The 13,028-nt window shown below is 43.9% G+C and overlaps 1 protein-coding gene across 1 annotated transcript in view; it reads left to right on the top strand.

Annotated features, from left to right (window-relative positions):
* Window positions 1–7,210: 7,210 nt before the first annotated feature.
* PRDX4 (peroxiredoxin 4) overlaps window positions 7,211–13,028 on the top strand; it is an 18,002-nt gene continuing 12,184 nt past the window's right edge. The window contains exons 1-2 of the mRNA XM_019927704.2: window positions 7,211–7,539; window positions 11,787–11,904. Of these exons, the coding sequence (XP_019783263.1) occupies window positions 7,296–7,539; window positions 11,787–11,904 (362 nt within the window). The 5' untranslated portion in view covers window positions 7,211–7,295. The remainder of the gene's footprint in view (window positions 7,540–11,786; window positions 11,905–13,028) is intronic.

The raw sequence follows: 13,028 nt of genomic DNA, 5'->3' as shown, positions 1-13,028 counted from the left end.
CCAAAAAAACAGACAATAACAAGTGTTGAAGAAGATGTGGAGAAACTGGACCCCTCATACACTGCTGGTGTAAATGTAAAATAGGATAGCTGCTGTGGAAAACACTTGGGCAGGTCCTCAAAAAGTTAAACATAGAGTTATCATATAGCCCAGCAATTCCAGTCTTAGATAGATACCCAAGAGAATTGAAAACATAAGTCCACATAAAAACTTGTAAATGAATGTTCACAGCATCATTATTCATATTAGTCTAAAAGTATAAACAACCTGAATTCCCATCAATTTATGAATGGGCAAACAAAACTGGTATATCCATACAATGGAATATTATTCAGCCATAAAAAGGAATAAAGTACCAGTACATGCTAAAACATGGATGAACCTTGAAACCATTAAACTTAAGTGAAAGAACCCAGATACAAAAGGACAAATATTGTATCATTCTACTTACATGAGGTATCTATAGTAGTCACATTCACCTGTGGCTAATAACCTGCCTGCCAATTCAGGGGACATGGGTCCGAGCCCCGGTCTAGTTAGATCCCACATGCCGCGGAGCAACTAAGCCCGTGCGCCACAACTACTGAACCTGTGCTCTAGAGCCCACAAGCCACAACTACTGAGCTCGTGTGCCACAACTACTGAAGCCCACGCACCTAGAGCCTGTGCTCCACAATGAGAGAAGCCACCGCAATGAGAAGGACGCACACCACAACCAAGAGTAGCGCCCGCTCGCCACAACTAGAGAAAGCCCACACGCAGCAATGAAGACCCAATGCAGCCAAAAAAAAAAGACAGTATGGTACTGGCACAAAAACAGAAATATATATCCATGGTACAGGACAGAATGCCCAGAGATAAACCCACGCACATATGGTCACCTTATTTTTGATAAAGGAGGCAAGAATATAGAATGGAGAAAAGACAGCCTCTTCAATAAGTGGTGCTGGGAAAAATGGACAGCTACTGTAAAAGAATGAAATTAGAACACTCACTAACACTATACACAAAAATAAACTGAAAATGGATTAAAGACCCAAATGTAAGGCCAGACACTATTAAACTCTTAGAGGAAAGCATAAGCAGAACACTCTATGACATACATCACAGCAAGATCCTTTTTGACCCACCTCCTAGAGAAATGGAAATAAAAACAAAAATAAACAAATGGGACTTAAAATCTTTTGCACAGCAAAGGAAACCATAAACAAGACAAAAAGACAACCCTCAAAATGGGAGAAAATATTTGCAAATGACACAGCAAACAAAGGATTAATCTCCAAAATATACAAACAGCTCATGGAGCTAGCTCAATATCAGAAAAACAAACAATCCAGTTAAAAAATGGGTGGAAGACCTAAATAGACATTTCACCAAGGAAGACATACAGGTGGCCAAGAGGCACATGAAAAGCTGCTCAACATCACTAATTATTAGAGAAATGCAAATCAAAACTACAAAGAGGTACCACCTCACGCCAGTCAGAATGGCCAATATCAAAAAATCTACAAACAATAAATGCTGGAAAGGGTGTGGTGAAAAGGGAACACTCTTGCACTGTTGGTGGGATACAACCACTATGGAAAACAGTACGGAGGTTCCTTAAAAAACTAACAATAGAACTACCACATGACATAGCAATCCCACTACTGGGCACATACCCTGAGAAAACCATAATTCAAAAGCAGTCATGTACCACAATGTTCATTGCAGCACTGTTTACAATAGCCAGGACATGGAAGCAACCTAAATGTCCATCGACAGATGAATGGATAAAGAAGATGTGGCACATATATACAACGGAATATTACTCAGCCATAAAAAGAAACGAAATTGAGTTATTTGTAGTGAGGTGGATGGACCTAGAGTCTGTCATACAGAGTGAAGTAAGTCAGAAAGAGAAAAACAAATACCGTATGCTAACACATATATATGGAATCTAAATTTAAAAAATGGTTCTGAAGAACCTAGGGGCAGGATAGGAATAAAGATGCAGACGTAGAGAATGGACTTGAGGACAAGGGAAGGGGGAAGGGTAAGCTGGGATGAGTTGAGAGAGTGGCATGGGCATATATACACTACCAAATGTAAAACAGATAGCTAGTGGGAAGCAGCCATATGGAACAGGGAGAGCAGCTCGGTGCTTTGTTACCACCTAGAGGGGTAGGATAAGGAGTGTGGGAGGGAGACACAAGAGGGAGGGGATATGGGGATATCTGTATACGTATAGCTGATTCACTTTGTTATACAGCAGAAACTAACACAATACTGTAAAGCAATTATACTCCAATAAAGATGTTTAAAAAAAATTGTTATTTTTAGTGAGGTGGATGGACCTAGAGAGTCTGTCATACAGAGCGAAGTCAGAAAGAGAAAAACAAATACCGTATGCTAACACATATATACGGAATCTAAAAAAGATAAAAAAGTACTGATGAACCTAGTTGCACGGCAGCAATAAAGATGTAGACATAGAGAATGGACTTGAGGACAGAGGGTGGGAGGGGGAAGCTGGGGTGAAGTGATAGTAGCATCGATATATATGCACTACCAAATGTAAAATAGCTACTGGGAAGCAGCAGCATAGCACAGGGAGATCGGCTCAGTGCTTTGCGATGACCTAGAGGGGTGGGATAGGGAGGGTGGGAGGGAGGCTCAAGAGGGAGGGGATATGGGGACATGTGTATGCATATGGCTGATTCACTTTGGTGTACAACAGAAACTAACACAGTATTGTGAAGCAATTATACTCCAATAAAGATCCATTTAAAAAATAAAAAATTTTAAAAATTAAAAAAATTTTTTAATTAAATAAATACGTGCTACAGTACCACATGGTGTGGAACCGTGGCTACAGGGCCCACTATAGGACTTGAGTATTCCTGGATTTTGGCATTTGGGGGCGGGTCCTGGAACCAACCCCCCACAGATACTGAGGGACGATTGTATTTGTTTTGAAATTTTGCAGGTTAACTCTTTTTTTTTCACGGTACGCAGGCCTCTCACTGTTGTGGCCTCTCCTGTTGCGGAGCACAGGTTCGGGACGCGCAGTCTCAGTGGCCATGGCTCACGGGCACAGCCGCTCCGCGGCATGTGGGATCTTCCCGGACCGGGGCACGAACCCGTGTCCCCTGCATCAGCAGGCGGACTCTCAACCACTGTGCCACCAGGGAAGCCCCAGGTTAACTCCTAATTTGACGTGCATTTAAAGAGATGCTTTCAGACTTTCAGACTTCTCAGTGGTCCAGTGGTTAAGACTCTGCACTCCCAGTGCAAGGGGCACGAGTTCGTTCCCTGGTCGGGGAAATAAGATCCCGCATGCCGCAGCCAAAAAAAATAAATAAATGAAAATAAATAAAGAGATTTAAAAAATGGTTAAAATAGTAAGTTTGATGTTATGTATATTTTATCACAAGAAAGAAAAAGGAATGAAGTACCAATACATGCTACAAGAGAGATGAACCCTGAAAACATTATACTTAAGTAAAAGAAGCCAGACATGATAGGACATATGTTATATGATTCTATTTATATGAAATGTCCAAAATAGGCAAATCTATACGACAAAAAATAGATTAGTCACAGCCAGGGGCTGGGGGAAAGGAGGAATTAACCGCTAACAGAAATGAGGTTTCTTTTTTGGGGTGATGGAAATGTTCTGGAATTAGATAGTGGTAAGCACAAAGCACAACACTGTGACAATACTAACAACCACTGAATTTATTATATATTTTTAAATGATAAATGACGTGTTCTGTGAATTTTATCTCAAAAAAACTTTTTGGACAATAAGTCTTCCAGCAGAATGAGTAATGTAAATAAAGACAGATACTATCTTTTTTCTGACCTTGAGTCAGAAGTCACAAAGCATTCCTCCCGTCATATGCATTAGAAGTGAGTCCCTAAGTCTGGCCCACACTCCAAGTTAGCGTTCACACTTATATCATGAAACTCATATCATTTCAGTCTCACAACATGGGGAAGGTATTAATGACTCCCATCTGCAGATGAAACTAAGGCTCAGAGAAGTTAAATTAACTTCCCCAGGCCATAAGGCCAATAGGTGGCAGAGCTCGGATTGGAACCTAGAAACAGCAGAGTCCACAACTTGCGCTCTTAACCTCTATCAGCGGTGGTTCTTAACCAGACACATCATTTGTGAAACCACAGATGCTTGAGACCGCCTCCACCCTGCCCCGCAAACATCACTTAAATCATCATTTCTGGGGCTTGGTCCATACACTCGAATGTTTTTAAGCTCCTCACGTGTTTCTGTATACACAGAACCACCTCCCCGTGTCTGATGGTTTTGTGTTATTAATATGGGCAGCTGACTCCAGCTGGACGGTGAGTGTCTTGGGGGAAGGGCCCTGCCCCGAGCCTCCCTGTGACTGCCACTGTGAAAGCACAATGTCTACCCGCGGGAGGCAGGCACACGGGGAATATCACTGGACATAAGGATTCAGAGCAACTGCCACCCAGAATGTCAGCGGCCAAGGGATCCCAGCGAGGAGTGCAGTTTGTGCCTGGGAGCTTCACTGGGGCCCATCTGCTGGGCAGCCCTTGCTGCCAACTGGGGCACCTCAGCTCAGCCCAGGGCAGAGGTGTCGGGAAAGAACACTCTCCCCGAGTTTCCTCTCCCAGTTCCTAAACTAAGAGACCCAGCTCAGGGCCTAGAATTCACTGAGGCTTTGTGGCTGCTTGTCCAATGATCAACATGGATCACCGAAGACGGCCTCGGGGTACAGGCCTGAGCCGAATCCCTGGGACTGAGTCCTGAATCCCCTGGGCCCCATTCCCCTTCCACTTAGAACTGGAGGCCAGAGAAGGAGAAGAAGGGGAGGTGCGAGGGCCACCTCACCCGAGGACTCCTAGCTACAGGACCATGGAAAGTGAAGAATTGACAGACAATGCTATGGGTAAGGACGTGCTTCCCCCACCCCCTGCCTGACCCCTCAGCAAAAGAGAGGTGGCTTCCTCCTTTGCCCACAGGAAACAGAGATCAGGAAACAAAAAGCAGAGCATGTAATGGGCAGGACTGGGCTGAGGGATGAGTTTGTAAAGGGCAGGTTTCCTATCTGCCTCAAAGGGTTGCCACAAAGAATAAGGATATAATATGTGAAAACAACCTGAAACTATGACAGGCTATCAGGAACATTAGGTGTTATTTACAAAATCAAGTGTTTACAATAGCAAATGCTCACCTTGTGCCAGGTGCTTTGGGAAACAAAGATGAATTCGACATCGATTTTGACCCCAAGGAGCAGACTGTGTAATAGAGGAAAGAAACTGTTAGGATGGCTTCTGTGGGATTCAGAAAGATGACAAGCGCTCACAGGAAAATAGAAGGGACCCTGGGGGCATAAAGGCTGCCGATGGCTTCCGTCTTTCTGGTGTGTGTTGTATTTCTCCCCTCAGTTCTCATCTGCCATCTTAGCAAATGGGTGAGTGATGGGCTAATTGTCAGAAGATGGAATAGCACGCCTGGGAGAAAGGGTTTTGTGGGAACTTATCAAGTCTTGATTTAAAAAAAAATAATACACATCTTGAGACAGCCTGAAGTCACCAAACTGTGACTTTCCTGCCTGAGCTTCTTTCCCTTTGGAAGACAATAAATGGTCTCAAGATATTGCTTTTCAGGTTAGACTTTTCTTCTCTAAGTCTTCCCAGTACTTAAAAGAACTACAACCAGTCATGGCACCGTTCGCCAAGCTCACTGCAGGAAAAGGAGAATAAGTATCTGTTAAAGTATAAAATGCAAGCCATTCAGAGGCAGAAGGGTTACTTTCAGGTTTGGGGGGAGGGGGTGGTTTGGGGGGGATGGTGTGCGGTAGTGAGGCTCTGTAGGAGAAGGGGGTGCGGAAGGATGAGAGGGTCTAAAACAGTACTGCGACTGCACGACCAGTCACTGGCAATGGCGGGAAGCCTATCGCAGCAATGGCGGGAGACCAGTCTCTGGCGAAGTTATGTGGAAGAGATGAGCCTGGAAGAATGAGGAGGCCCTAAAACATTGCTGAGGGCGAAGGCGAAGAGGGGCGGGAGCACGAGACCTGTCGCCATCGATGTCACAAAATGCTATACTGAGGTAGGCGTGGCTGGGCATCCTAGGCCTGCCCCCAGGTCACAGACGCAAACGCCTGTGGGGTGGAGAGTCTCGGGAGAGACGGAGGCTGGAGCCAAGGGCCTTCGGGCCACAAGCCCATCAAACTCTTCCGGGTCCTATAATGGGCAGACCTAGGGTGAGGGATGAGTTTGGAAAGGGTTGTCACAAGGAGTAAGCATAAAACATGTGAAAGCAACTTGAAACTATGACTGGCTGTCGGGAACATTAGGTGTTATTTTCAAAATCAAGGGCTTACAAGGGCAGGCGCTAACCTTGCGCTAAGTGACTTGGGAAACAAAGATGAATTCCACATTGATTTTGACCCCAGGGAGCTGACGGCCTAGAGGAAACAAAAACTGTTGGATGGCTTTCGTGGGGTTCAGAAAGATGACAAGAGCTCACAGGAAGACAGAAGGGACCCTGGGGGCATAAAGGCTGCTGAAGACCCCTGTAAAGTGATGGGGTAATTATCTGAAGATGGAACTATACTGTGCTGGAACAAAGTTTGGTTTTCTGGGAACTTTTCAAGTGTTTAAAAAAAAAAAGACACCTTTAAGACAGGCTTAAGTCACAAAACTGCCTGTTTGCCTTGCCTGCTGAAGGAGAGTAAATGGTTAGGCCTTTCTTCTCCAAATTCTCCCAAGACTTGGGCTGCAACTAAGGGCGGGGATGGGGGGGGCGGGGAGTCATGGCGCTGTTCACACAGACCACTTCAAGGAAGAAACAAGTACTGTTAGAAGTATAAAGTGAAAGCTGTTCAGAGGCAGAAAAGTTCGTCTCACTTTTTTGCGGGGATGGTGTGCGGTGAAGAGGCTTTGTGGAAGAGATGACGTGAAAGGACGTCTAGCCCAGCGCAAGGGCGGGAGGACAGGAGTCACGGACGATGCCACACTCCGCAGAGTTAGGCTATGCTCCCAGCGTTGGCCCGCCCCAGGGCGCATGCGCAAACGCCTGCAGGAGCGGAGCAGGCGGGGCTGACGCCCACGTGGCGGGGCGGGGCGGGGTGGGGGTGGGGGAGCCCGGGAAGCGAGGGACACGGGGAGCGGGGAGGGGCCGGGGGAGTGAGGAGGCGGGGCAGCTTTCTCTCGGCCGCGCTTCGGCTCTCGCGGGCGTCCGGCGCGGGATTGTAACCGCCTGGCGGCGGGAGAAGTAGCTCTCGAGCCAAGGGACGTGCGACTACCCTCGCGTGGTCATGGAGACGCGGAGGCCGCCGCTACGCGCGACGACTTCGGCCCCTGGCCGGAGCCGAAAGCTTCTGCTGCTGCCGCTGCTGCTGTTCCTGCTGCCGGCCAAAGCTCTGCGGGGCTTGGAGGTGGAGGAGAGGCCCCGAACCCGCGAAGAGGAGTGCCACTTCTACGCGGGTGGACAAGTGTACCCGGGGGAGGCGTCCCGGGTTTCGGTCGCCGACCACTCCCTGCACCTCAGCAAAGCCAAGAGTAGGTGGTGCCCCGCCAAGGCGGGGTGACCGGTGGCAGAGGGAGGCGGGAGGTGGGGAGGGCCAGGAGACACGTGTACCCTGGTTACGGTGGCTACCCGGGGGCCTGGCTTGGGCGGCACCCCCTGGGCTGCCTTCGGTCCCAGGGAGAGCCTGGCTCTCTCCTTGGGGGGTGGGGGGGATGGAAGGGGGTGCGAGGTGGGAAGAAAGGGATGGGTTCCACTAATCAGATTTTGGAAGAAGTAGTGGTTACCCCCGAAGCCACAGATGAGGGAAAGAGGATGGCACTGGTCCGGGGCTTGCAGGCGACGAGGATGTTGTGCAAACTGAAACACTTCCTCAGACATCGCAAAGAGCCTGCAGCACGTCGCGTCTGTTCTGCGATTTCGGGGAAGAATGCATTGATAAGTTGAATAATGATTCACAGACAGTTTGATTAAACAGAAAAGTGGCTAGACAAAATGCTCAGGAGGGCAAACGTTTCATTTTTCTTTTTTCTTTGATTGTTGTTGCATCTTATAAAGAAGACTATTAAAAGCCACCTTCCCAAAGACCTGTGTAGTTAATGGGTATCCTTTGTGTTTCTCAGAAATGAGGAACTTGTTACAGGGTGTACTTTGGAGGCTCTTTGTACGGAAATGGGAAAAGGGAGGTTAGAAGTAATGCATTTGGGTTGATGATAAACCTCGTGGCAAATTTGTGTCCTGCCAATTTGGCTTTTGATTATTTGCATTTCTGTCCAGTGTACACAACTAATGGCGACTTTCAGGAAGGACACATCAGACTAAGTAGATACTGAGAAAGTTGTGGCCTGCTGCATCTGGATGTTAAGATTAGCCCCAAAAAAGTGGCTAGGGGCTAAAGGATAAAGACTGTCCCTTACTCGCTTTTTTTTTTTTTTTTTTGCGGTACGCGGGCCTCTCCCCGTTGTGGCCTCTCCCGCTCCGGAGCACAGGCTCCGGACGCGCAGGCTCAGCGGCCACGGCTCACGGGCCCAGCTGCTCCGCGGCACGTGGGATCCTCCGGGACCGGGGCACAAACCCGCGTCCCCTGCATCGGCAGGCGGACTCCCACCACCGCGCCACCAGGGAAGCCCCCTTACTCGCTTTTAAGCAACTTGCTTTTCCTACTGACCATTTGGCATTCTGAAGATGTGTATTTGGCTTTTGTGGTACAGTTACAGAATGCTCCTTGCCCAGGTTCAGTGAAAAAAAGTAGTGTTTCACAATTATGAATCCCCAGTGTTAAATTGCATGTTGTTATGGCTTAGGATGGAGTGGGAGTGATAAATGAGAAAAACTGTTTCGCCTCCTTAAACATCTGCAGTTCTTTCCTACTGAAAGTTATCTTTAGATTTTTGTTTTTAAAAAAGCTAGTGTTGCACTTCTAAAATCGTTATTTCCAAGTCCCATTGGTTTTACTTGCCTCGGAAGATATTTTGAAATATGTCAGCCAGTTAAGTGTTTACTGGCATTACATATATTTTTCATAACAAATCCCATCCAAGTCTGCACACGGAAGCAAAAAATAGTAATAATAGATTTCCCTCTACCAGCAAACCTTTTCAAGTTTTAGGTATTTGCTATATTTCTCTCATGTGTAGGCTCATCTAGAATTAAAATTACAAGGACTTTTCACTCATAAAATGGAATGTTATGGCATTATTAAGTTCAGACTTTCAAATAATTTTTAGTAACATGAAAAACTTCATGATCTACTGCTCCCTTTTTTAAAAAGTGGGGCACAGGGCTTCCCTGGTGGTGCAGCGATTGAGAGTCCGCCTGCCGATGCAGGGGACACGGGTTCGTGCCCCGGTCCGGGAAGATCCCACATGCCACGGAGCGGCTGGGCCCGTGAGCCATGGCCGCTGAGCCTGCGCGTCCGGAGCGTGTGCTCCGCAACGGGAGAGGCCACGACAGTGAGAGGCCCGCGTACCGGAAAAAAAAAAAAAAAGTGGGGCACAACGTGATCCAAATTTATGTGTTTAAAAAAGACTGGAAGGAAAGACATCAAAATGTTAACAGTAGTTAAATTATGGGGGTTATGGGGAGAGGGGATTTATTCTTCTTTATACTGCTCTGCATTTGCTTTATTAATTATATGATTTATATTCGGGACAATTTTTGTTTGTTTTTTAATACATGCAAGGGTTTGCTTTGGGAATTCCATTTATAGATCTTAGCATACTGCATTCTTTTTGCTCTATAAACTGATGAGAGTTTTTTTTTGAACTAACACTGCAGTTCTTAAATCAAGAACCCAAAATTTCCCAAGAAAAAAAAAAAAAAACAAGCAAGCAAACCATATCCAGGATATGAGGGCCTGCCTTTCCACCACCTTGCCAACATTGTGTTATCATTTAACAAATCTTACCCAATTTGCTAAGCCAGATAATAACAATAAAGTATTCTATCAGTGTTTAAAAAAGAAAAAAGAACCCAAAATTTCCAAAATCAAGATTTTCAGAACAGAATTTTTCAGTTTTATTGGTTTTCCCAATATGCTAAAATCATTAAGGACTATCATTGTAACACATTTTTTAAAATTATAGTTAATTTATTATAGAAGATTTATTTTATTTTATTTTATTTATTTGGCCACGCCACACCACGGGGCGTGTGGGATCTTAGTTCCCCGACTAGGGAGTCTTAACCACCGGACCACCAGGGAAGTCCCTGTAACACATTGTTACAATGATAAACTCACACTTGAGTAGCATTTTAAGTAATGTATATAAAGCATATATAGTTCTGTATCCTTCTGCTATCTAATTCTCCCTCCTAGCCTTTACCAAATCATACCAAGATATTTCTGGCTCAAGATAAGGAATCACGTGTTACATATTTTTTTGGGGGGGAGGTTGTTTTTTACTCCATTTTACTAAAAATATGTTTTCAACTACAGTAAAATGAAAGCAAGCAATCCTCTGGTATTTCCTGAAATACATCCTTAGGAAAATAACCTCTTTGGATCTAGAAACTTGGCCTCTTTATAAATTACCTTGCAAAATAGAAAATATTTCTCAGTGGTGAAATAAAAGATTATTCTTATAAATCTAAAAACAAAAAATAAAAAACAAAAAAAAAGTCAGCTGAACTCTACAGTGTGCTTAGTGACATAGTCTATTTACATTGTGATGCAACTCCTTATCTGGGCAGGGACTGCTAGCCAACAGATCATGCCCCACCAGGCGTCTGCAGGCTACTCTTTGAGTAGCACTGTACATATGGGGTAGGAATAAACACCTAACACTTCAGTTTAAGCAGGGTTCAAGCTAGACTCAGAGAACATGAACGTTTGTGTGAAATGTTCAGGGTATTTTTAATCCCTTCTTACAATCAAGCAAAAAACTAGTTTCTATTCTGTATACACAACAAATAAGGCACATAGTAGAAGGTGGGGGTGATTTTAAAACTCAGGATCCTTGCCCACTTTAGGAAGTTTGCCACCTGAATAGAGAGAAAATCTAATGCCAAAAAAACCTACTTTATACTTAGGCATTAATGATAAAGGCCCAATAAATGATCTGTGTAGACCACAAGAGCTCATACGTGCAGCTGGGGGAAAAAGCTCTGAGGCGATCTGCCAAAGCATCAAGGTAGAGGGAAAATGTAAGCAGGTCTTTTTTTTTTTAACATCTTTATTGGAGTATAATTGCTTTACAATGGTGTGCTAGTTTCCGCTTTACAACAAAGTGACTCAGTTATACATATACACATGTTCCCATATCTCTTCCCTCTTGCGTCTCCCTCCCTCCCACCCTCCCTATCCCACCCCTCCAGGCGGTCACAAAGCACCGAGCTGATCTCCCTGTGCTATGCGGCTGCTTCCCACTAGCTAATCTATTTTACGTTTGGTAGTGTATATGTCCAAGCCTCTCTCTCACTTCATCCCAGCTCACCCTTCCTCCTCCCCATATCCTCAGGTCCATTCTCTAGTAGGTCTGTGTCTTTACTCCTGTCTTACCCCTAGGTTCTTCATGACATTTTTTTCTTAAATTCCATATATATGTGTTAGCATACGGTATTTGTCTTTCTCTTTCTGACTTACTTCACTCTGTAGGACAGACTCTAGGTCTATCCACCTCATTACAAATAGCTCAATTTCGGTTCTTTTTATGGCTGAGTAATATTCCATTGTATATATGTGCCACATCTTTATCCATTCATCCGATGATGGGCACTTAGGTTGTTTCCATCTCTGGGCTATTGTAAATAGAAAAGAACATCATATATTTTTCTTTCTTAGTTTCCAAGCCAGCACCTTATTGGGAAGGAACAGCTGTGATAAATGGAGAATTTAAGGAGCTGAAGTTAACTGATTATCGTGGGAAATACCTGGTTTTTTTCTTCTACCCTCTTGATTTGTAAGTAATACATGTACATAGCAGCTAGTAAAACCTCAGTCATTATCAGTCATTATTCAACAACATCAAATAGTTAGAAATTATTTTATTTAGCACTTGTTCTTAAAGGGAAAATTGAGATGAGTTTTTTCAAGAAGGTAACATCTTGAATATATTTCAGAATCATAAACCATTGATCCCAGTACTTATATCTACATGATTGTGTTATCAAAATGTAATCATTAGAGGAAAGCCACATTTATATTCATTAAGCTATACTTACTAAGGCAAGAAAATGGACTGAGAATATTTTAGAAAGCATTTAATTGCAAGACTTATGCCACAAATCTGTTTCTCTGTTAACTTGAATGTTTATATGCCTTTTTCTCTGGTGATGCCATTTAACTATGGTTTTACTATTTTTATTCTTTGCTACATCTGTTGCTTTTCTGTGATTTGAACATTTTCCTGAAAATACTGGATATGCTTAAGGAATAATACCTATTAATATAAATTATGGTTATGGGGGTAGTTCTCTTACTTTAACTCTGGCAGTGAGCACTTTTGTAGATAGAAAGTTGACTCAAAGTAAATACTCTTGGAACTTTAGTCACATTGAGGATTTAACTTTGAGTGTTTTTCAAATTCCATGAAAGCGAAAAGATGCCAAAGAGAGTTATCCCAACTTTTATCTTTTTTGTTTGAATATATTTTTTGGTTACAAAAGTAAATAGAAGATTCTTCTGTCTTTGCCACTGTATATTAAGGTCGTTTTTACATGAGGAGTAATCTAGAACTAAGTAAATATATTTTAAACTTGCAGGGAGGATATACTTAAGCTCATATCTTTAGGTTGTCTCTAGGCCAGAGGTCAGCAAAGTTTTTCTGTACAGGGCCAGATAGTAAATATTTTGGTCTCGAAGTGATCTTCATTGCAACTACTCAATTTTGCCTTTGAAGCACAAAACAGTCATAGACAATACTGAATGAGTATTGTGCTCCGTTGAAAGTTTATTTACAAAAAATAAGATAGGCCAGATTTGGACTGTGAACTGAAGTTTGCTGACCCCTACTCTAAATCCAAATCGAATTCTCATAAAAATTTGTACATTGAGGCTAAAACAAATCATGAATCTGCATAATAT

This window comes from Tursiops truncatus, chromosome X, assembly GCF_011762595.2.
Source record: "Tursiops truncatus isolate mTurTru1 chromosome X, mTurTru1.mat.Y, whole genome shotgun sequence".
NCBI classification, from domain to species: Eukaryota; Metazoa; Chordata; class Mammalia; order Artiodactyla; family Delphinidae; genus Tursiops; species Tursiops truncatus.
Note: the sequence above shows the minus strand (reverse complement) of the source record. Positions and strands in the feature narration are given on the sequence as shown.